At 48.5% G+C, this 23,644-nt stretch overlaps 1 protein-coding gene across 6 annotated transcripts in view; it reads left to right on the top strand.

The window, feature by feature from the left end:
- Nucleotides 1-23,644, top strand: part of BMAL2 (basic helix-loop-helix ARNT like 2) — an 86,075-nt gene that overhangs the window by 17,909 nt on the left and 44,522 nt on the right. For 5 of the 6 annotated variants that reach the window (XM_075004204.1, XM_075004222.1, XM_075004231.1 and 2 more), the window contains 4 exons: nucleotides 1,076-1,114; nucleotides 8,168-8,325; nucleotides 14,034-14,113; nucleotides 22,112-22,204. In XM_075004204.1, coding sequence (XP_074860305.1) covers nucleotides 1,076-1,114; nucleotides 8,168-8,325; nucleotides 14,034-14,113; nucleotides 22,112-22,204 — 370 coding nt within the window. The remainder of the gene's footprint in view (nucleotides 1-1,075; nucleotides 1,115-8,167; nucleotides 8,326-14,033; nucleotides 14,114-22,111; nucleotides 22,205-23,644) is intronic. The other variant, XM_075004211.1, reaches the window with a different exon arrangement.

The raw sequence follows: 23,644 nt of genomic DNA, 5'->3' as shown, positions 1-23,644 counted from the left end.
GTTCCATTCAAAAAATAAGGAAGCCAAGATAATTGTCCTTTTTGAGAGGAAAATTTATACCATGTCCAGTCTTCAGTTCAGAGTCACATACCACCCAGCTATTTTAGGGTGCTATAACTTTAACCTGTGGGATTCTCTACATAAGTTGAAGGACTCCCATTTCCCAGGAAATGGCCCAAAAATTCAGGGCACTTGTTGAGAAGACACCAGTGGCTCTGTGTTCTCTTCAAATGGCCTCGGACATGGCTGATTCAGCAGCCAGGGTGGTCTCAGAATAAGGTACAGTTCCTGGCTTAGGACCACAGGCCTGTCACAGGCGATGCAGTCCTCCATACAAGGTCTGCTTGCTTGCATCCAGGAGACTAGTAAGTCACTTATTTTCATATTTCCATCTTCCAAGGATACAGATGGTTCTCCATTTTAGGGTGGCTGGCACCACTTCCGATTCACGACACTTCTCGTTGGCTTTTCCTCAACCCAGTGGATATTTACAAAATGCATGGCCCCAGTAGTCGACAGTCTGAGTTGTCTGGGGCAGGGAGGTCCAGGACTATCCTTATCTTGACGTTTGGCTCAAGACAAGTCACAGGATCAAGTGTAGAACAGCCTCAGTCTGGTGCGTTCCACCTTTCACAACCTGGGCCTGTAAGCAAGTGGAAGAAAAATCCACTCTAGTATCAGTGTAACGAATAGAGTTTATTGGAGCAGTCCTCAGCTCCATATGGGCCAGAGCCTCCTTTCTGGAGGCCCATTTCCATGCCCGGTTGGATGTGGTCTCCCATGTACTTCTGTGCCACATTTCTCACCAAATTGCAAGTTTCGTGGTAAACCAAAAGTAGGATGTAAACCAGTCACATGCTGTATTATTATTTGGCTATAATATTTAAACTATGTGAACATTCAGAGTTAAATTCAGTGCAGTTTATTATGTTTTGGTCTTGCATTATGGAAGAGTTCTTGATGAATTTTAAGAGTTTTAGAACTTTGAATTAATTAGCAATACTTTATATATATTTTTGAATTACTTGGTTTTAAAGGCATTAATATATAATGTAAAACTATTCTGTTTTTCTAGGAGTGAAGATGGAGAACATGTAAAAATTAAATATTTCAGGTATAGTAATTTGGAGAAGTACATTTTTCCTCCAGTTACTGGGTGTGAATATACCAAAATCTGAAATCATAATTCAGAGTTTTGTTAAAAGTTTTCATATACTTAAAGTTACTAGTTTTCTTAAACTTTTTGCTAAACGCAGGTCAAAATTTAAATTTGATTGAGGATTTAATTTTCTGTTTAGTTTGGTGTAAGTTGTATAGCTAATGCCTATTGTTTGCTTTGAAAATTTCAGTCTCATGCTTTTTCTAGGTATATATTAATGTAATGTATTCATTACATGTTTAAATGAGGAGACAGCTAATGTAAATTTGAACATGCCTTTGTGACTTGAAGAACTTTATAATTTAATAATCAAATATTACTAATCAACTGATTGGCACACTGTGGCACTGACAAACTGCTGATCATTTCTTCATGCCAAGAAAAGCTTTTAATAACAGAGTTCTGTAATGTGGTCTCATCTTACCAAAATCTTGTTTACTGCACAGTAATTATTAAAGTATGTTTGCTATTTACTCTGAGCTATCTGATGATTTTAAATCTAAAGAGTAATTGGCAAACTAAATCAACAAGTCTTGTGTGATATATTGTCCTTGCTGCTTAGTTTGCTTATCACACACAAAATTCAGCTCTCAATGGGTATCTCAGTGGTGAGTGAGAATCTGTAAATAAATCCTGTCCTTTGTTTTGTTTTTTAATTTTGTTTTGAATTATTTCTTTCACTAATCAAAAGAAATAAAGTTATACGTGCAGTTCACGAGAGGAGTATTTTAAGGCTTGGTTCAATAGTATATTCCTCCACTCGTGTTTTGCAGAAGCTTTGTTGAGCAATCTGTTTGTGAACTTAGATTCCTTTTCTGCCTGCAAATCATAAGAAACAAAGTTCTAGCAGCTGTGGAATGTATTCTGCACCATCCTGTCCCCTGCATTCTTGTATCCTACTTGCAATAACCTGCCAGTTCATTGGATTCTCCAGGTGTTGCACAACTGAGATGGGAACTTTCCCCAGCTGTCTGTCTGGCTTTGTACACACTACTTATAGTGATATAAAGTGTAATGTTGCTCAGGGGTGTCCCTCTCCCACTGAGGACAGTGCTACGGGACAGCAGAGCTTCTCTCATTGACACAGCAAATGTTGCTTTTGGGGGTTGGAATAATTTAAGTTGGCTGCACAGCAGGAGCTCAAATGAACCACTTTCAGGTTATGGCTACACTGCAGAGCTATGTCTCCATCTTCTATTGTATAGACACTGAGGTAAAGGCAAATAGAATAGAGAGCCTCACCGAAGGCAACTCATGCCTGATGAACCTGGTTGCTTTCTATGATGAAGTAATTGGCTCTGTGGATATGGGGAAGGTGGTGGATGTGATATACCTGGACTTGAGCAAAGCTTTTGATACAGACTCTCACTGTGTTCCTGCCAGCAAGTTAAAGCGCTATGGATTGGATAAATGGACTGTAGCTGGGTAGAAGGCTGGTTAGATCATCGGGGTCGATGGGTTTTGATCAACAGCTCAATGTCCAGTTGGCGATTGGTATCAAGTGGAGTCCCCCCAGTGGTCGGTTTTGAGGCTGGTTTTCGTCAACATCTTTGTTAAGGACCTGGATGAGGGCCTGGATTGTACCCTCAGCAAATTTGCAGTTGTCACTAAGCTGGGGGAGACGTAGATAAGATGGAGAGTAGGGAAAAGGCCCAGAGTGATCTAAACAAATTGAGGGATTGGGCCAAGAGAAATCTGATGAGGTTTAACGAGGAGAAATGCAGAGTCCTGCACCTAGGACAAAAGAATTCTCAACACTGCTATTGGTTGGGGATTGACTGTCTTAAGCAGTAGTATTGTAGAAAAGGACCTGGGCGTTACAGTGGGTGAGAAGTTGGACATGAGTCAACAATGTGCCTTTGTAGCCAAGAATGCTAATGGCATATTGGGCTGCATTAGTAAGAGCATTGCCAGCAGATCTAGAGAAGTGGTTATTCTCCTTTATTCAACATTGGTGAGGCCATGTCTGGAATACTTTGTCCAAATCTGGGGTCCCTCCATTAAAAAAAAAAGGATGTGGACACATTGGAGAGAGTGAAGCAGAGGGCAAGAAAAATGGTTATGGGACTGGAGCACATGACTTATGAGAAGAGGCTGAGGGATTTAGGTTTATTCTGCAGAAAAGAAGAGTGGGGGTTTGATAGTAGCCTTCAGCTATATAAAGAGGATGGAGAGAGGCTGTTTTCCATGCTGACAGATGACAGAACAAGTAGCAATAGTCTCAAGCTGCAGTGGGGGAGGTTTAAATTGGATACTGGTAAAAAAATGTTTCATCAGGAGGGTGATGAAGCACTGGAGTAGGTTACCTGGAGAGGTGGTGGAATCTCTATCCTTAGAGGTTTTTAAGTCTCAGCCTGACAAAGCCCTGACTGGGATGATTTAGTTTGGATTGGTCCTGTTTAGATCAGGAGATTGGACTTGATGACCTCCCGGTGTCTCTTTCACCCCTATGATTTCTGGTGTCAGGAAAAATATTTATTTAGTGTGGGAATAAATGGGACTGAAGCAAATGTAAAGATCTTAAGCCGCGTCTACACGAGCCGGCTACTTCGAAGTAGCCATGCCAACTTCGAAATAGCGCCCGCCACGTCTACAAGTGGCGAGCGCTATTTCAAAGTTGAAATCGACATAAGGCGGTGAGACGTCCAAGTTGCTATCCCCAAGAGGAGATGGGAATAGCACCCTACTTCGACGTTGAACGTCAAAGTAGGGCACGTGTAGACGATCCGCATCCCGCAACATCGAAATAGCGGGGTCCGCCGTGGCGGCCATCAGCTGAGGGGTTGAGAGACGCTCTCTCCAGCCCCTGAGCTCTATGGTCGCCGCGTGCAGCAGCCCCTTAAAGCTCCCCACCCCCTGAGTTCCTGTGCAGGAAGCCGAGAGCACGTGCAGGAAGCCGAGAGCACATGCAGGCAGCAGCACTGCCACGTGCTCAGCCTGCATGCCCGCAGCAGCTGCAGCCCAACACCCAGCGGTGATGGCAGCCAGCCAGCCCCCCCAAGTGCACCCAGGGCACCCCCCCAGGGGAGCCAGAGCTCCCAGGCTGTCAGCCAGCCGGGGAAGAGGCAGCGGGGCCCTTTCTAGACGGAGGCCAAGATCCGGGACCTGCTGGGGCTCTGGGGCAAGGAGGAGGTGCTCCAGGTAATGGGGAGCAAGAGGTGGAACGCGGATGCGTTCGCTCGGCTGGCCGAGGGCCTGGCTGCCCGGGGTCATCCTGCCCACACTCCTGACCATGTCAGGAGTAAGGTGAAGGAGCTGCGGCAGGGTTATGCCCAGGCCCAGGATGTGGCCAGCCGATCTGGGGCCGCCCCTGCCACTTGCCCCTTTTACAGGGAGCTCAGGGTCATCCTGGGCCCCCGGCACACCTCCTCCCCACCGGCCACTCTTGACACCTCGGCCGACGAGCCCCAGCAGGCCCTGGAGATGGAGTCCGTCCCAGAGGCAAGCCCTGCACCCCAGGGGCCCCCCCAGGAGCCCACCCCTGGGATGCCGGAGGAGGAGGAGGGGGACTCCTCCAGCGACGGGGGGCTCCGCATCGCCCTCCCGTCCCGCAGCTCCAGCAGGGCGTCCGCCCAGTGGGTGTCCCCTGACCGTGGGAGTGGACCTTCAGGTATGTACCCCCCCGGTGCACACCCCCGGGGTTAAGGGGTGGGGACAAGAGACATGACCAGGGCCCTCCACATGCCCAGATGACCATGGCCCCAAGGACAGCAGTGGCATGTCCCTCAGAAGAGTCCATCAACCCCTGCCCCCCAGCAGGACAGCGCCATGCCCCATCCCTGGGGATGGGGGGAGCAGAACCTACGGTCCCCCGTGTGGGGGTGGGTGGGACACCCAGCAGCAGCAGAAGCAGCAGCATCTCCCGGGGATGGGGGTAGGGAACCAGCAGCAGAGGGCTGGGGGGACAAGGACCACGGGTCGGGGCCCACACTAATGGCTGTCTCCACTCTTCTTCCCCCCTGTGTTCCGCAGCTGCACCATCGGAGGGCCCGGAGAGCGCCGGCGAGGTGTCTGCGGGGCCATCCCAGCAGGCCAGCCCCTCGGCGGAGCACCGACCAGCCCCAGGACGAGGCCGACGGAGGAGCCACCTGCGGATGGCCATAGACCCCCAGCTGCTCGCAACCCTCCGGCGTCAGCTGGAGGTGTCGGAGCGGCGTCTGCGGGTGGAGGAGCAGCGGCTAGAGCTCCAGGAGCGAGCGCTGGCCTGGCACCAGGAGGCTTGGGGGGCCTTCATGCGCACTTTTGATCATATTGCGCAACACCTGGCCCCCCCTGCCACACCGCCCGCCACGCCACCCACCGCGCCGCCCGCCAATCCGCCTGCCATCCCTCCACCGTCTGTCACCCTGGGGCCTGCCGCCAAGGGGGACCATGGGCCTGCGGACACCAGCCGGCCGTATTTGCCGGTTCTCCCGGCCCCCACCCAGCCTCGACCAGGACTCCGGCCAAGACGAGTGTCGCGCCCCCCAACACCGGGCACCGGACGTTAGGGTGTGGGGCCGAGGACGTGGCCCCCCCCCTTTGTACATATCCCCCATTTGCAAATAGTTTTTGTTGGACCCCTGTTTTAGTAGCTGGCCCTCCCATGTAAATAGTTCCCCCCTTTTCTTCTGTGTTAATAATAAGAGGTTGCACTGTTTTGTTTGAAACAACATTTCCGTTTATTTCAAAGAAAAGTGTGGGGGTGTGTGCTCTCGGGTGCTCTGTGGTGTGGGCGTCGGGGCAGGGAGTGTTGTGGAGGATGGGGGGTGCAGTGGGTGGCTCGCCTGCAGCTGGCCCTGCCAGCGTTCACCCCGCAGCCTGGTCAAAATGGGCCCGCAGGGCCTCCCGGACCCGGATCCCCTCAGGGCCGACCTGGAGACTGGGGGCAGCGGATGGCTGGGCGTCGGCCCTGCCAGCCTCCACAGGCCAGCCCTGGAAGAAGGCCTCTCCCTTTCTCTCCACCAGGTTGTGGAGTGCGCTGCACGCGCCCACAGCCTGGGGGATGTTGGTGAGCCCTGCATCCAGGCGGTGAGGAGACACCTCCAGCACCCTTTGAGGCGGCAGAAAGTGCTCTCGACCACCTGGTGCGCATGGTTCAAGCGCGTGTTGAACCGCTCCTGGCTGGCTGTGACATGGCCCATGTAAGGGTGCATGAGCCAGGGCCGGAGGGGGTACGTCACGTCTGCGACGACGCAGAGGAGCATGGTGGTGTCCCCCACAGGGATCTCCCGCTGGGGGATGTAGGTCCCCGCCTCCAGCCAGTGGCACAGGCCCGAATTTCTGAACACCTGGGCATCATGGGTGCTGCCAGGCCAGCCAACATAAATGTCCAGGAAGCGGCCCCAGCTGTCCACCAAGGCCTGGAGGACCACGGAATGGTATCCCTTCCTATTGAGGAAGTGTCCTCCGCTGTGCTCTGGGGCACGGATGGGGATATGGGTCCCATCTAGAGCCCCAAAGCAATTTGGGAAGCCCAGGCTGGCAAACCCCACGATGGCAGCATCCGGGTCCCTAAGCTGCACGAGCCTGTGGAGGAGCAGGGCATTGATTGCATGGACGACCTGCAGGGGAAGGACATGAGAGAGCACCGGTGAGGGTTATGCAGGGTGTGTCTGGCCCTCCTCCCCCCAAGGGCTCCCCCCCAGGGATTCACCCCCCCGCGTCCTCTTACCTCCATGAGGACAGCCCCGACGGTGTCCTTGCCCACGCCGAACTGCTGCCCTACGGATCGGTAGCTGTCTGGAGTGGCCAGCTTCCAGATAGCGATGCCGACCCGTTTCTCGACGGTGAGGGCACGTCGCATGGAGGTGTCCTGGTGCCGTAAGGCAGGGGTGAGCCACTGGCAGAGCTCCAGGAATGTCTGCTGGCTCAACCGGAAATTCTGGAGCCAGTGGTCATTGTCCCACTCGCCAAGCACCAGCCCCTCCCACCAGTCCGTGCTCGTGGGGTAGCTCCACAGCCGGCGGCGTGTGCGGCCGGGGGCGGGGGGAGAGGGGCTGGGAGGGCAGCAAGGTCTGGGGCTGCTTCCTCAACCCCTGGGGGCAGCTCCTTTTCCACAAATAAAAGATGGTCAGCTGCCTCTTGCATGGCATTGAGCAGGGCAGCCACTGGTCCTCCAGGAGTGGGTGTGTGGACCTCTGGCAGCTGCTGCTGCTGCTGCTGGGGGTCCATGGTGCTTCCACGGGGTGTGTGTTCTTGTGGCTCTTCAGACCGCTTGCTGTGCAGGCTGTGTGTCTGGGAGGGGCCCTTTAAGGGAGCAGCTTGCTGTTGCCCTGGAAGTGCTAGTCCGCCCTGTGACCCTGTCTGCAGCTGTTCCTGGCACCCTTATTTCTATTCAGGCCGCTTTGGTGTGTAGACGCTCCCCTGCAGCGCCTACTTCGATGTAGTGCTACCCAACGTTGACACTGAACGTCGACAGCACCGGCCCTGGAGGACATGTAGACACTATTCATCGAAATAGCTTATTTTGATTTCGCTACATCGAAATAAGCTATTTCAATGTAGCATCTCCGTGTAGACGTAGCTTTATAGTGGGAAAATAAGCAAATAACATTTGTGGGATAACTAATCCAGATATTTAAACATATGGTTGCATCAGAAGAAGAGTCCAAGTTAACATTTTTGTAAAACCAGAGATTTTCTTAAAAGGTGGTCCTTAAAATAATGTGCAGCCACAGGTCTATGCATAGAGGGGAATGTTTTCTGTAAGATCAAGTTCAGCATTATGGGCCAAGAACAGAGGCAAAACTCTACTTCTCTCTTGTTCCAGCCACCCTCTGAGCAAGTTGATGCTTTTTTTTTATTTTCAAAATTTCACATTGCACCATTTTCTGTGAGCACTTGTTGCATATTTTAGGTGAAACAGGTGACAGATTAGCTAACAAATAAGTGCACTGTACATAAGTTTTTTCAGTATGGTGGTATATCTCATAATACAATCTGTCCTCCTGATAAAGTTGATAAAGAGCAAAATCTAGTAAAAAAAGTATGTATTTTGAACTTTGCTTACAATACTTTTCTTCTTAGAGAGGCTCATAGTCAAACAGAAAAACGAAGAAGAGATAAAATGAATAACTTGATAGAAGAATTATCTGCTGTGATACCTCAGTGCAATCCTATGTCACGTAAATTGGACAAACTTACAGTATTACGAATGGCTGTGCAGCATTTCAAGTCAATAAAAGGTAAGTTTAAAAACTGGTCTTCTATTTCCTTGCTTTAGTAGGCATTGCCCAGTAGAATTTCTTTAGTTATATAACTATGAGTTAGCTGTTCTGTTTGTATCTTTAGAAAATTCAGTTTTCAGGTTCACTAAATATGTTTTCCGACAGATTACATTTTGAATAGATTGCACTTTATTTTACAGGTTATTTTCAAATGTAGTTATATAGGAAGGAATGTTGAGTTTTAGGTGACAGCAAAACTAGGTGAAATGCTATGACAAAGAAGCAGTTACATTGAAACAAATGTAGGAACAAAAAGTCAGCTGAGTCAACATGTCTGCTCTTTAGATTTACTTACTCTCGTGTCCCTTTTTGTTGGTGGTTATTTGTATTAACATGTATCTGTCTTCTTGTGCAGACAAAGTTATGTGTATCTTGAAATCTTGCATGCACTTCATTTGTCTTCAGTGATGTACTAGTTATATCTACACATTTTACCCCATATCCATATATCTATATATAGAACTATATAAACACGCACAGTAGTTCTGCTTAAATTCTCTTACCTGCTCCTAATTTTATTTTTATTTTACTTTGAAGCTTTTATTAATGTAAAACAATAAAACCTTATAAGCTTTGCAGTTACATCAGAATTTTCTCCTTTTACAATAAAAATCTCAACTTCTGATTCTTGTGACTTATTCAAAAGAATCAGTTTATCTTACATCCTATGACAAAAGAAGTCTTCTCCAGTTCAATAGGCAATGGGGAAATCAAGCAAGTACCTTATTTCTAATTTGAATTTCGCTTTAATCTCCAGCCAGTGGTTCTTGTTATGCCTCTTTCTGCTAAATTAAAGGGTCCTTTTGTACCTGATATTTTTTATGGTCCAGTCACCTTTTGATCTTCATTTTGCTGAACTATACAGGTTGAGCTCTTTAAAGTCATTCACTAAGGGCTTTTCTACGCTAGCTCCCTACTGCAAAGGGAAGATGGTATGTAGGGCGTCGAGAGATTATTAATGAAGTGCTGCTCTGCATATGCAGCACTTCATTAAGTTAATTCTCCCCCGTGGCAACTCCAGAGTGTTGAACTTGGAAGTGCCGGTTCATGTGTTGGAGTTAAGTGACTTCGAAGTTCCCCAGGCACTTTGAAGTACTGGCGGGTTAGCTGCGGCTACATGTGAACAGGCACTTTGAAGTTTACCACTTCGGAGTTGCCGCGAGGGAGAATTAGCTTAATGAAGTGCTTCATATGCAGCGCAGCAATTCATTAATAATCTCCCAACACCCTACTTACCATCCTCTCTTCGAAGTAGGGAGGTAGTTTGGACAAGCCCTAAAAGGAGTTTTTTCTCGTCCTCAGATCATTATTTTGGCATTTTTTTTTAATCCTCTCCAATTTTTCCACATCTTTTTGAAGTGGCAACAGCAGAAATTCAGTGTCCCAGTGCAAGTCTCACTAGTGCCATATCCTGAGGTAAACTCGCCTTCCTGGTACTATTTGCTATGCTTGTGTTTATATGCCCAAGGATTATATAACAGGTGCACGTTGTCCCTGCGTATCTACTGCTGGCTAAATGTTGTGTTAGAGATGTGCCTGCCTTAATTTCACAATTGAGGCATCAGTAAATTGGTCAACTAATCTAAATTAAACTCCATATTCCTCAAATGCGAAGGGATAAATTCTGTTCACCTCCATTTTCCCTCCGGCACCTGTGGGACCTGACTGGTGCTGGATGAGAGAATTTGCCAGACCACAGGAGATCAATGTTGTTTAACATGTTACCAACCCTTCCGCTGCTTGCTGGGCTCTAAGGAGACATTTACTTTCAGGTCATTGATGAAAATATCATCAGGTCTAAATCCGATGTCTGCAGAACACCACTAGTAACACTCCCATTTGATGCTGAGTCCACATTGATTGCTAATTAAGATCTGTCATTTAGCTAGTTGTTCCATTTAACATGCTTCATTAATACTGTATAGTGTTAACTGTTACTGTGTTGTTTAATTAGAATGTAGTGAGGTCAGAGGTCTCACAAAAGTCCAAGTACATCTATTTCAAGTTTGGGTCATCAAAAGTGAAATCCAGTTTGTTTGACAAGACTTATCTTCTGTACATCTGCAGATGAGTATAGTCACATCTTTTAATCTTGTATCAGCTTTTCTATTGTTTTGCCTGGGACTGATGTCAGACTAACCAGCTAGTTATCCAGGACAACCCATTTTTTTAACACGGCTACAATATGAGTACTCCTCTAGTCCTTCATGGTTTATTAAAAATTAATAGTGATTTGAAGATCATCTCAACCAACTCTTCTAGAATTTTTGGATGCAAGATATTTAGACATAAGAACATAAGAATGGCCATACTGGGTCAGACCAAAGGTCCATCAAGCCCAGCATCCCATCTGCCGATGGTGGCCAATGCCAGGTGCCCCAGAGAAGGAGAACAGAAGACAATGATCAAGTGATTTATCTCCTGCCATCCATCTCCTGCCCTTGTTATGAAGGCTGGGGCACCATACTTTATCCCTGGCTAATAGCCATTTATGGACCTAACCTGCAAAAATTTATCAAGCTCTTTTTTTAAACCCTAATAGAGTCCTGGCCTTCACAGCCTCCTCGGGCAAGGAGTTCCACAGGTTGACTGTGCGCTGTGTGAAGAAAAATTTCCTTTTATTAGTTTTGAACCTACTACCCATCAATTTCATTTGGTGTCCCCTAGTTCTTGTTCTTTTCAAAACGTTTATCCCAGGGGATATTTAGAAGAAAATGATGTCATAAATTTGGCAAGATGGCAGCTGCATTTTACCAGCTGAAACAAGATTTGGACATTTAAAAAGCTGCTAGTTCAAGACCAACTTGTTAATCTTCCATTCAAATGTTATTTCAACCTTAATGTATAGATCTGAAAGCTGGATATCCACCAAAGGTTTAGACATTTCTAAATGCCTTCAAAAGCAAATGCGTTAGGAAAATGCTATATATTAAACAGAGAGAGTTTATAATGCGAAGATTCATCAGAGAGTTTAATAACCAGTTGTCTTCAGAATTATTCGGAGGAGATGGAAATACCTGAAACATTTTAAGAATAAAGCTAAAGTATCTGCCATGGCAGATTTATGATTGGGCAATTGGAAGAACATACACAAGGTGTTTTAATGGAAGGAAAAGGTGCATGAAACAGTAGTTGCAGGGGAAAACTTACGAATCTGAACACAGAGAGCAAGCTTGGGAGACAAGAGGATGGTGGAGACTTGTTCATACACTAAACTCAGGGTGGAGAACCGCCAGATCTCAGCTTGTCTGGATCTTGACCTTGAGGCCTGGGGCTCTGCCAGGGGACGGGGAGCAGGAAGTAGCTCCACTGGCACTGCTGCCGTTCCCCTTCCCCTGCTCCGCTGGGGGAATGCAGTGCCAGAAACCACTTGTGGGAGGGCTTCCCCACTCATCCCGTTAGCCAGATTTCAGCCAGTGGAAGCAGGGGAGGGTGGTACATGGGGAGCAGAAGGGAGTGCAGAGTCAGGTAAGTCGTCATCCACTTCCACTCCCCATGGCCAGCTCTCACACCTCCCCCAGCTCTCCCACTCTGGGCCGCTCCTGCACCCCCCTCTCACTCAGGCTCCTCTGGCGCCAGTCTGTTCCTGCACTCCCCTCTCACTCAGATCCCCACACTCAGCTCCCCTCCCTCGGTCCACTTCTGCACCCCTCCCTCCCAGACCTTATCCTCCAGTCCACTCCTGCATTCCTGTCTCACCCAGCTATCGCTCCCCAAATCTGCTCCTGCCCCCTCCCTTGCCCCTGCCCCCTCTCTCCTGGTCAGACTCTGCACCCACCCTGGCTTCTGAACCCTCTCTTCTGGCCAGACATCCTACCCTCAGCCTGCTCCTGTACATTCCTTTGCTCCTGCACCCTCAGCCTTGACCCCACCACCAGCCCACTGCTGCACCTATCCTGCCTGCCAGATATCCTGCCTTTACTCCTCTCTTGTACCCTCCCTCCTGGCCAGACACCCACCCCAGCTCACTCCTGCACCCTTCCACCATTCAAGACACCCCACCTCAGCCTGCTTCTGCACCATTCCAACTGGCCAGACCTCCACTCCCAGCCCGTTCCACCACCCTTATCTTCCACCCAGTCCCAATCCCACTTCCTGGCAGCCCCCTCCCACACACACAACCTCTCATTTTTGACCTCACTCCAGAGCCGGGAAGGGGAAGGGGGGGCTCATCAAATCTACCTACCCTGGGACCCCAAAAGAGTTAATCTGGCCTGCTTCCTGTTCTCTGCCTCTTGTTACCCCCCGCATCCCTCCAAGGAGCTGAAACACCAGGTAAGTGGGTGGGAGGTAGTGGTTGCCTCTCACTTGTGTGGCCCCTGACTGATTTTGCTGTAGCTCAGTGGGTCCTGACCCCAAAAAAGGTTCTCCACCCATGCCTTAAGCAGTGTTTCATGGCATGAGCAGGATTCAGCTAACGTGAGAGGTCTGTCTAAACTAGGACTACAAAAATGTTTCATCTTCCTGTGCTTGTACGTACAAGTGCCTGTGAGTCTCTGATACGCTGATATGTAGTGAATGACCAATTCTAAAATGAAAGCACAGAGGTTCTACACAGAAGTAACAGAATCAAATTGGTGATGTTACTGATGGCTATTTTGTCTTTTCTGTTTTTGTTTAGTATTATCCAGTTTGGGGAAAGGAAGAGGCAGTGGAGTAGAGTGATGATAGAGTAGAGGGCCTCTGGGAAAAACTATATTAGAGGTGCTGTCTATGAGGAGACATCAAATGAGATGCAGAACACTTATTAGTGGTATCAAGGTGCATTTTTCCAGGAGTAAGGCTGTTGTGGCTGTACTATTTTAACAGTTCTTTGCTAGTGAAAGTGGTCTGGCTTAAATCTGTTGTACAATTTTGCTCTTGTCATGTAAATTGCTGCTGCAACTCCTTTCTGCACTTAAAATGCAACAGGCAATGTATACTACACCTATGCATGAGGAGTAGTATAGGTAAATCTCAAAGATATAGGCACAGTATTTTATCCTAAAATTCTGCAGTACAATTTTTTGAGAGAAAGTCACAGCACATTGGTAACATGCATGAGTTCTTGCATGACTTACAATGCGCCTCTTTCCTTTTGAACTGAAGTCATAAGATTGAGTCTGGTTAAGATCTGATTAAATAGTCACTACCGAGAGGAAGTTTCTTTTTATTTGTTTTTCCCAGGTTCTTCATTTTTGAAAACATTTTGTCTTGTATTGTGAGGTGTTTTCCTGAAGACATTTGCTTTAGCTGGAAGCCCTGAGATAAGGTTATGCCTGTTCAATGAGTTATTTGTTAAAAGAAAATTGAAAGTGTACATTTCAGTATGGAAAGCAGAATACTATTTGTTATGGTCAGACATTGCTTTATATATGTTCTGTATGTGAATATGACTAAAGTTCAGTCTTTTTTGTAAAGAAAACTTACAGATGAACAAAAAGCAGTCAAGTAGCACTTTAAAGACTAGCAAAATAGTTTATTTGGTGAGCTTTCGTGGGACAGACCCATTTCTTCAGAACAGATGGTCTGAAGAAGTGGGTCTGTCCCACGAAAGCTCACCTAATCAACTATTTTGCTAGTCTTTAAAGTGCTACTTGACTGCTTTTTGTTTTGATAGTATATAGACTAGCACGGCTTCCTCTCTGTTACAGATGAACGTTTATAAATAATTTACTGTTTTGCAGGTTCTACTAGTTCTTATTCAGAAGTCCAGTATAAGCCTTCATTTTTACAGGATGGTGAGCTGAGACAGTTAATTCTTAAGGTATGTAAAACCATGTATCAAGCCATGTTCTCTTTGAAGGCTGGTTTAATTTTAACTTGAGTTGACTGCAAAGATTTTTCCCTCATATTTCTTACTTCAAGTTGATGCTTGGATATCCTTGCTAAGACTTGGTCTGTAAACTCTAAGAAGAGATTATATGCACAGTTTTTTTTAAAAAAAAAGTCAGAAGGATGTACAGTAAACCCTTAGTTTAATGGATGCTGAAATAACGGGCACTGTCTGCCAGCCTATTCCCCACCCCCAAATAAATGCCGGCAACTCGCTGGAGCTGTGGGGGCTGGAAGAGCTGCTGGAGAAGCTAGGGCTGCTGCTGTGCTGAGGGCCCCAGGAGTGGTTGGGGCTGCCTCCGTGGCTGGGGCCAACCAGGGCTGCTGCAATCTAGCTCTCGCCCCTGAGCCTGCTGCATTCCTCCCAGGTCTCAGACAGAGAGCACGCCCTAGTGCACCTTGCAGGGTGCCTCCAGTCCTGCAGATTCGGATACAACAGACTTTCAGATTTAATGGCCACCCCTTCCCACCATTAATCTGTCAAATCGAGGGTTTACTCTGTGTTAATAGGACACTTATACCCACGAGTATAATAAATCTGCATGTTTCTTGTATATGTGCAAATATCTAACTATGAGCAAATACAAAAACCACTTTCATTTCTGTTAAATATACCTGTACATTTTCTACATTTCATTTTGATTTTCAAAGTCTACACTTCAGTCACTGAAAGATGTGGATATCACACTGTGAAAGCAGCTGTTTTTACTTACAGTATTTTCTGATCACAGTTTTATTTGCCAGTTTGCCTATTCTGTTACATGTAAGTATAATAAATGCTGATGTAAGTATTAATGGCATGTAATACCCTTCAGCAAGAATCTGTAAAATATTTCTAAATTAAGCTGTTCTACAGATAAGCTGCACTTCCCAAAACCATTTTTGTATTGTTAGCTTTCTGTGGGTATGTCTACACAGCAGTCTTATTTTAAAATAACTATTCCAGAATAGCTGATTTCAAGATAACGCTGCTATACACAAAATGCATTTCAAAATAGCACTTAGCTAAATCGAAACACATTGTCTACACACATTGAGCCTATTTAAAAATAGAGCCATTGGACACAGTATGGTTATTTTGCAATAGGCTCTACTCCCTGGCTGGGTCTACATGTGCCCCTTCCTTTCGAAAGGGGCATGTTAATGAGCAGGTTTGAAATATGCTAATGAGGTGCTGCAATGAATATGCAACGCCTCATTAGCATAATGGTGGCCGCGGTGATTCGGAAGTGCGGCTTTTCAAATCGCGCACTGCCTGTGGAGACAGGACCTTCCGAAAGGCCCCCCCCCAATTTTTGAAAGCCCTTTCTTCCTATCTGTGATCAGAAGAAGGGCTTTCGAAAACTGGGGCGAAGTCCTTTAGGAAGGTCCCATCTGCACGGGCGGCGCGCGATTCGAAAAGCCGCCCTTTCGAATCGCCGCGGCCACTGTTTGCTAATGAGGTGCTGCATATTCATTGCAGCGCCTCATTAGCGTCTTTCGAACCTGCTCATTAACATGCCCCTTTCGAAAAGAAGGGGCACGTGTAGACCCAGCCCCTGTCAATACAGACCCTGTTTGAAAATAGCTGTTTCAAAATAGGTGCTATTTCTGATGCAGTGAGGTTTACCTATTTCTAAATAAGCCAACAGCTAGTGCAGTTACGTTGTGTAGACACTACGATAGTTATTTGAAATTATGGCTTCTATTTTGAAATAACTTTGCTGTGTAGATATACCATGTGTGTTACAGTCTGAATTGATATTTGCCATAATTTTAATTTCTCATTCAATAAATTAAAATGCACCTAAAATATTGAGGTGAACAGTTATATTCTTCTTCGAGTGGTCCCCGTGGGTGCTCCACAATAGGTGTCGGGCTCGCCCGGCGCCGCAGATCGGAAATCTTCCAGCAGTTTCTCCTGGATCGTGCATGCACTGGTGCGCGCCTCCCCCCTGCGCGCCCCCGGCCGTGTACGCGATCTGGTCTCCACCAGTTCCTTCTCAACCGCCATCGGCTGCAGATGGAATCCACTCAGGCTAAGGCCAGAGTCAGATTACTTAGTGGTTTTTTTCCACGTGTAATTTGTTGTTTCGGTTACTAAACAAAAAAAAAAAAAAAGAGAGAGAGAAAGCAAAGACAAGGAATATCAAAAAAAAAAAAAAAAAAAAAGAAAAAAGAGAGGAGCGGAGAAGAGAAGAGCGGACGTGAAGGCCATTTAGGCCGCCCACTGCCCCGCAGGCCGGTGATCACTATTTGCGGTGGAAAGGCACAAATTAAGTGCTAAGTGTACCTTATTAACAATAAAGGACTCACCGCAATGGCCTCTTCAGGTTTTAAAAAGCGGGAGTCATGCCGTGAAGCTATGCCGGCCTCTGTGGGGCATAGCGAAGGCATCCGACACCTGGGGGAATTACAGCTTACCCAGACGCGTTCTCAGTGTGCTAAGCTCACAGCCAGGGCCAGGAAGGACAGAGCTCTGAGGCGTAAAATGCTCTTGTTGATAAGGCTCTCCAGCTGGACTTGCCGGAGAAGCCTCACCCAGAAGGGCCCTCTGGGTTGCATAAGAGGAGGGCAGCTTTTCTCTCTCACCGCCCCAGCGCAGAAACAAAGGAAACTCTCCCTGGCTTGATCCTTGCCGTGCGTTTGCAGCGAGCAGGACGAGCGGAGCACACAGCCACCAGCCGCATACTCAGGCAAGCGGCAGTGCGGCAGCGCACGTGGCAGAGGCTGAGCCTCCGATTATACAACAGCTGGCACGCGCGGCTACTAGAGCGTGAGCCAGGCAAGCGCCGGAACCAGCGGCACCGCCACAGGCGGCACAGACCCCCGCGGCACCAGCAGTGCAGGGCTGCCAGGCACGGAGCCTGCAGGCACCGGAGGGGGATACCCGTGCGGCGCTGACCGCGGGGCCGAGATCCCCGGCACGGAAGGGGGCGATGCTGGCCCCGCAGTGGAGGGGCAAGGCAACATCAAAAACCCAGCACCGCAGTCCATCTCTGGACAGAGCTGCGCTGCTGTTAGCACCAATCCCTCCCCCTGTGATACACACGATGCACCGAAGGCCTGTGTCTCCACCAGCCCATCCGGGGAAAAAAAAACCAAAAACCTCCTTCTCCGTTCCTCCAACCAATGTCACCATGGCGTGCGCCACCTTCCCCATTTCTGGGATTGGATCCCCTGGCGTACTATCACAAGCCAGTTTCACCTCTATCTGTGTCGTTGCGGAGGTCTCGCTCTCCCAGACATCGGGGGTACACACCCCGTGAGTGGTCCAGGTCTCCATCTCCGGACCCTTGCCCATGCTGCCATGGTCGTCCTTATCAGGCTGGACACAGACAAACCACAGGCCTACACCTGGGGCAGGTCCCGTCCCCCCCCCCCCCCCCCCCGGCCGCTCAATACCCCCGTGGGCACTCCCGATCGGGGACGGAAACTCAGTTGTCTAAAGGGGAGTTAATTTTAGAACCCCGAGACTTTTCTTCACGTTCCTCCGGCGAGCAAGTGTATTGTCGACCGCAGGAACCCGAGGGTTCGAGGGAGGTTTACCTTAGTGGTTCCTCCTCATCCTCCCCAGATGAGGCCATGGCCCCCGGGGACGTCTCTCCCCTGGATGACTTTAAACAGTTTCAGGAGCCGTTTAGAAGGGTGGCTTTCACGCAAGACATTCAAACAGCAGAGGTGCAGGAGAAACATCACAAACTCCTGAAAAATTTGAGACCCCCCAGCTTCATCCAAAATTGCTATTCCGCTGGACGAAGCCATTCTGGAGTCAGCCACTACTACATGGCAGACTCCAGCCTCTGTTCCGCCTACGAACAAGAGAACAGATAAGAAATACTTCGTCCCGGCAAAGGGCATGGAGTTCCTCTTCAGTCACCCACAACCAAATTCTTTGGTGGTCGGGTCGTCCCAGCAGAGGTCAAAGGCTTCTCAGTACAAATCGGGGGATCGGACAAAGATGCTAAGAAGCTAGAGCTGTTTGGCAGGAAGGTATATTCCTCTCCTATCCTACTATTGAGAACGGCAAATTATGGGCACACCTTGCAAACCATAATTTTGATAATTACTCTGGGCTTACTCCCCTCATGGATTCACTTCCAGAACATAAAAAGCCGGTGTTAAAGATGATGGTTCAAGAGGGCTACGCAGCATTGCGGATGGGAGTCCAGATCGCCCTGGATGTGGCGGACACGGCGGCACGTTCAACAGCTACAGCAGTGGTCATGCGTAGAGAATCCTGGCCCCAGACGTCGGGTATCTTGAGGGACCTACAGGCGAAGATCATGGACCTTCCCTTTGATACACAAAAGCTGTTTGTGGACTCAACCGACTCAGTCCCTCACCCCAGTAAGGACTCGAGAGCTACACTTAGAACCTCGGGCATTTATACTCCCCCATACAGGAGGGAAAACTTTTACCCTCAGCAAAGACGCTATGCTTACAACCACAGCGTGCTCAATATCAATGGGGCTACAACCAAGGGCGCTATCAATAGCGGCAACAGTACAGAACTCCTAGGCGACGTTCTTAACAAAGCCGTACGCCCTCGGGTCAGGCCTAAAGGGAACAAGTTTGATGGGTAGGTCGGGGGCTGCACTATCAATACCCTCGCTCAATGCCACTCTCATTTCATGTTCCATCATCGCCTCAGACCGTTCCACTCCCAATTGCAAAAGATCACCACAGACATATGGGTGCTGGAGATCATAGCCACGGGTTACGCGATCCCCTCCCAGTCGCTTCCACCGACGAAGCCTCCCACCAGGCCTCACCTCAGGGACGCTGCCACGAGGCGAGGCTCAAGCAGAAGGTGACTCACCTTATGTTCATAAGGGCGGTGGAAAGAGTGCCGGAATAATTCCAGGGGAAGGTTTTTATTCACACTACTTCCTACCAGAGAACAAAACAGGACACTGGAGGCCATCTTAGATCTTCGGGGCCTCAACAGTTACTTGCGTAAGCAACAGTATTGGATGATCACAGTTGCCTTGATACTCACAGCACTGGACGATGGAGACTGGGTTGCAGCACTCGACTTACGAGATGCTTACTTTCATACAACAATCCACCCGGCACACAGACGCTTCCTCCGCTTCACAGTCGGCCAGGAGCGCTTCCAGCACAGGGTTCTTCCGTTTGGCCTCTCCTCGGCCCCCAGAGTCTTTACTAAAGCCCTGGCAGTGGTATCAGCCTACCTGCACAGAGAGGGGGTGTTTATTTTTCCCATATCTGGGCGACTGCCTGGTAAAAGGGACCTCAAAGGCAGAGGTCTCACGCATGATACGCGTCACAGCGGACACGTTTCTTCACTGGGCGTAGTCATCAACCTCGCAAAGTCAAAGTCCGAACCCACACAACATATAGAGTTTATAGGGGCACGCAGAAACTCTATCACAGCAAGCATGTACCTACCCGATGCCCCCTTCTGTGCAATCAGTTCGCTGGTGCAAGTCATTACATACAGCCCCACGGTGCCAGTCTTAATGTGCCTACAGCTGCTGGGCCATACAGCGGCAGCAACGTTTGTGGTACAGAATGCCAGGTTGCACGTGTCAAGCCTGTAGCATTGGCTGGTGAGCGTTTACAAACCGGCATCCCACACTGTCCACAGGGTGGTGTCGCCCACAACAGAGGTGCGTAGATCCCTGGCATGGTGGGAAAACCTCGAGAATCTGCTAGTGGGGGTGCCTTTTCACCAACCACAAATTTCTATTTTTTTACTACCGACGCCTCCCACATAGGATGCGGAGTGCACATCGGCGACAAGGTAACGCAAGGGCTATGGTCCCCTGCGGAACAGACACTGCACATAACCATGCCGGAGCTCAGAGCAGTGTTCAACGCCTGCAAACATTTTCCAGATTACCTACCTGGCAAAGTAGTTGGGATTCAATACCGACAATACCTCCACTGTGTTTTCCATCAGTCGACAACAAGGAGCACGATCCCGTGCCCTATGTGCGGAAGCAGTCCGATTGTAGAATTGGTGCATCGCCAACAACATAACGTTGAAAGCTTCGTACTTGCCGGGCGCTCACACCGTGAAAGCAGATCAGCTGAGCAGGTGCTTTGCAATCACGCATGAATGGCAGATGCGCTCCGATCTGCTACGGCGCATTTTTCATACATGGGGGGTTTCCCCAGATCGATCTGTTTGCCACAAGGTCTTGCACACAGCCAGAAGGGAGCTCGCTCGCATGATACTCATAGTCCCGCTTGGGATTGGCAGCAATGGCTTCCCTTGCTTTTGCGCGTGTCGGACCGCCCACCGCTCCCTCTACCGGTGGCGCCGGACTTACTCACACAGGCTCAGGGGTCCTCAGTGCACCCGCACCCTCAGGGTCAGCACCTACAAGCATGGCTAATCCATGGCTCAGCTCTTTAAAGAGCACGTGTACGGAGGGAGTACAACAAGTCCTGGAATGTAGCCGAAGGACCTCCACCAGGAGGACTTACAAGCAGAAATGGACTCGAGTCATACCCTAGTGTTCTGCCAAGCAGTTAGCTCCCCTTGACGTTCCTATACCTGTAATACTAGAATACTTATTGGACCTCAAGAGAGGCGGGTTTTCTTTATCCTCGCTAAAGGTCCACCTCGCCGCTATATCAACCTTTCGGCATACAGAGGAAGGGCCCATGGTATTCGCCCATCCTATTGTTACCAGGTTCTAGAAGGGGCTGGTAAACCCTTACCCCCCTCGGAAACCGCTTCCACCATCGTGGAATTTGGACTTGGTGCTCAGCACACTATCGGGTCCACCTTTTGAACCATTAGCTACAGTTCCCATACATCTCCTTATGATAAAAAAAAAAAACCAAAAAAAAACCAAAAAAAAACGAACCTTCCTCCTTGCTACTACGTCAGCCCACAGGGTGAGTGAGCTCGCACCAGTGATGGCAACGCCGCACTGCACAGTATTCTCAAAGGAGGCGGTAACCTTAAGGCTGCACCCAGCCTTTGTTCCAAAAGTCTCTTCGGGGTCCAATCTTAACAACCCAATAGTTTTACCCTCGTTTTACCCGAAGCCTCACAGCTCCGGCACGGAGGCACGCCTGCATCTCCTGGATGTGAGGAGGGCGTTGGCCTTCTACACAGACAGAACTAAGTCCTTCCTGAACACGGACAGGCTCCTAGTGTCTCTCTCTCTCCCAGGTCAAAAGGAGAAGGGCTCTCTTCACACAGAATCTCTAAGCACATTGTGTCCTGTATAAAAATGTGTTACAAGCTTCAAACTGCTCCTTTGCTGGCCCCGCCCAGGGCTCACTCCACCAGGGCGGTGGCGGCGTCAACAGCCTTCTTCAAGGGCATCACGTTAAAAGACATCTGTAGAGCGGCGACCTGGTCTTCCTGCGACACCTTCACCGAGCATTATGCCCTGCCTCGGGTATTCGAAGAGGATACCCGTCTGTTGACAGTAGTTCTCTCGGGGGCAAGCTGCACATCAACCGGTTACCCACCTCCTTACTTGGGTTACTGCTGGGTAGTCACCTATTGTGGAGCACCCACAGGGACCACTCGAAGAAGAAAGAGAAGTTACTCACCTGTAGTAACGATGGTTCTTCAAGACGTGTCCCCGTGGGTGCTCCACCACCCGCCCATCCTCCCCGCTTCGGATCTCTGCCTAGTGTTTTTCAGGAGCATCCGAGGCGGTTGGTCAAGGAACTGGCAGGGACCGGATCGTGCACGCAGCCGGGGGTGCGCAGGGGGGCGGCGCGTGCCGGCACATGTGCGATCCAGGAGAAACTGCTGGAAGATTTCCGATCTGCGGCACCGGGCGAGCCCGACACCTATTGTGGAGCACCCACGGGGACACATCTCGAAGAACCATCGTTACTACAGGTGAGTAACTTCTCTCTCTCCAGCATCAGTTAATATACTCGTTTTGTTCAGTCTGGTTTTTATAAGTGTTGTGCAATTTTTTTAAAGACTAATTTTTTATATTTATAGGCTGCAGATGGATTTCTGTTTGTGGTTGGATGTGACAGAGGAAAAATTCTTTTTGTCTCTGAATCAGTCTGCAAGATACTCTATCATGATCAGGTAGTTATCAAGTCAGTTTTTATTAAAATGAAATGTAGTTTTTGAATAATGTATTTGGCTTTGTTATAAACACCATTTCTTGTGCATGATTTCTTTAAATCTTTTGACTTCAGCTTTGTCTTCAATACATTTATTCCAAAGGTTTGTTACTTTGAAATTATAGGCATTCTGAAACTACAGTGAACATTCCTGATCCAGTTACTGACATCTGATTTCAAACTATGCTCTTCAGGAAATAATTTACATACCAGTCCAGAAGAAGAATATGTTTTGAAGATATCCTTGTTTCTCCCTTTTATTAACAATTTTGGAATCTTAGATGGTGAACTGATTTTTTTGAATTTTAGAAAAACAGTTTTTCAACAGTGCAAGTAAATTGAAACTTAGCTTGGTAATCACTTGGCTTCAAAGGTTTTAAGAGTGAATATTTGTGCACTGACATTTGTGTTGCTGTAGTGAGGAAACCCACCAATCTAGACATACTTTAGTTCAGGGAAGGGAGAAGGAATGAAGACCACTTCAGTGCATGTAATGGTTTCCCTTTATCAAGGTGCAGGTGACTTCCAGGTGCAAGGTCCTGGAAATCTCTGGCCTTAGCTGCCTTGCCCAGTGGCTGATGAGTAGCTCTGTGAGCCCTTTGTACCACCCATATCTACTTTTAAAACCCATCCACTTTTCCATTTTTCCTCATAGCATTTTCAGGGTTCAAACCAGGTTGTCTGCCCCCCCTTACCTTCTTCCAGCCCAGTGGTTTTCAACCTTTTCAGTTACATGGCACACATCAATGAGACAAACAACTCCACTGCACACCCACTTTTTTTTAGCTGAATCAGTTGCTCATTACTTACCTTTACTATGGGTACAGTCTTACTAGAGAGGTTTGCAAACGTAGTGCATACAACAAGCTAAATAAGGATCAAATGCAATAATGTTTCAAATTCACCTCAAAAACACAGTCTTCGACAAGTTGAAAAAAAAAAGTGGGCGGGGGGGCAGGTGAACACATGCCATGCTAGAGCTGTTGAGTAATTGAATAACTGCTGCAGGCTACTCAATTACTTGTGTGGGAAGAGGGGGAGCAGTTCTAGAAAGCAGGCTCCCCTCCCGACCAGCCCATTAGAGCGGCATTTAAACTTCTTCCCAGCTCCAACAGGGTCCCTCCCTCCTTGCCACAGCAGGGTGTTGTGGGTAGACTCTCTGCCACACCTTTCAGGCCAGGAAGCAGCATTTCAGCTGCCTCCTGGTGTGCATGGTCCCCTCTAGGTTTGGGATTTCCCCTCACAGCAGCTCTGCAAAAAGCCACTGGTTGTGGGGTGTGTGTGGCAGGGCAGGGGGATGGAATTGACCAACCCCCTGCCAGCTGGGACTCAGACACCTTTGGCACACTGATTGAAAACCACTGCTCTGGTCAGCAGTAATAACCTAAGCATTTATTACATT

This window comes from Carettochelys insculpta, chromosome 1 (genome assembly GCF_033958435.1).
Source record: "Carettochelys insculpta isolate YL-2023 chromosome 1, ASM3395843v1, whole genome shotgun sequence".
Classification (NCBI taxonomy): domain Eukaryota; kingdom Metazoa; phylum Chordata; order Testudines; family Carettochelyidae; genus Carettochelys; species Carettochelys insculpta.
This window is presented reverse-complemented; position numbering and strand designations above follow the sequence as displayed.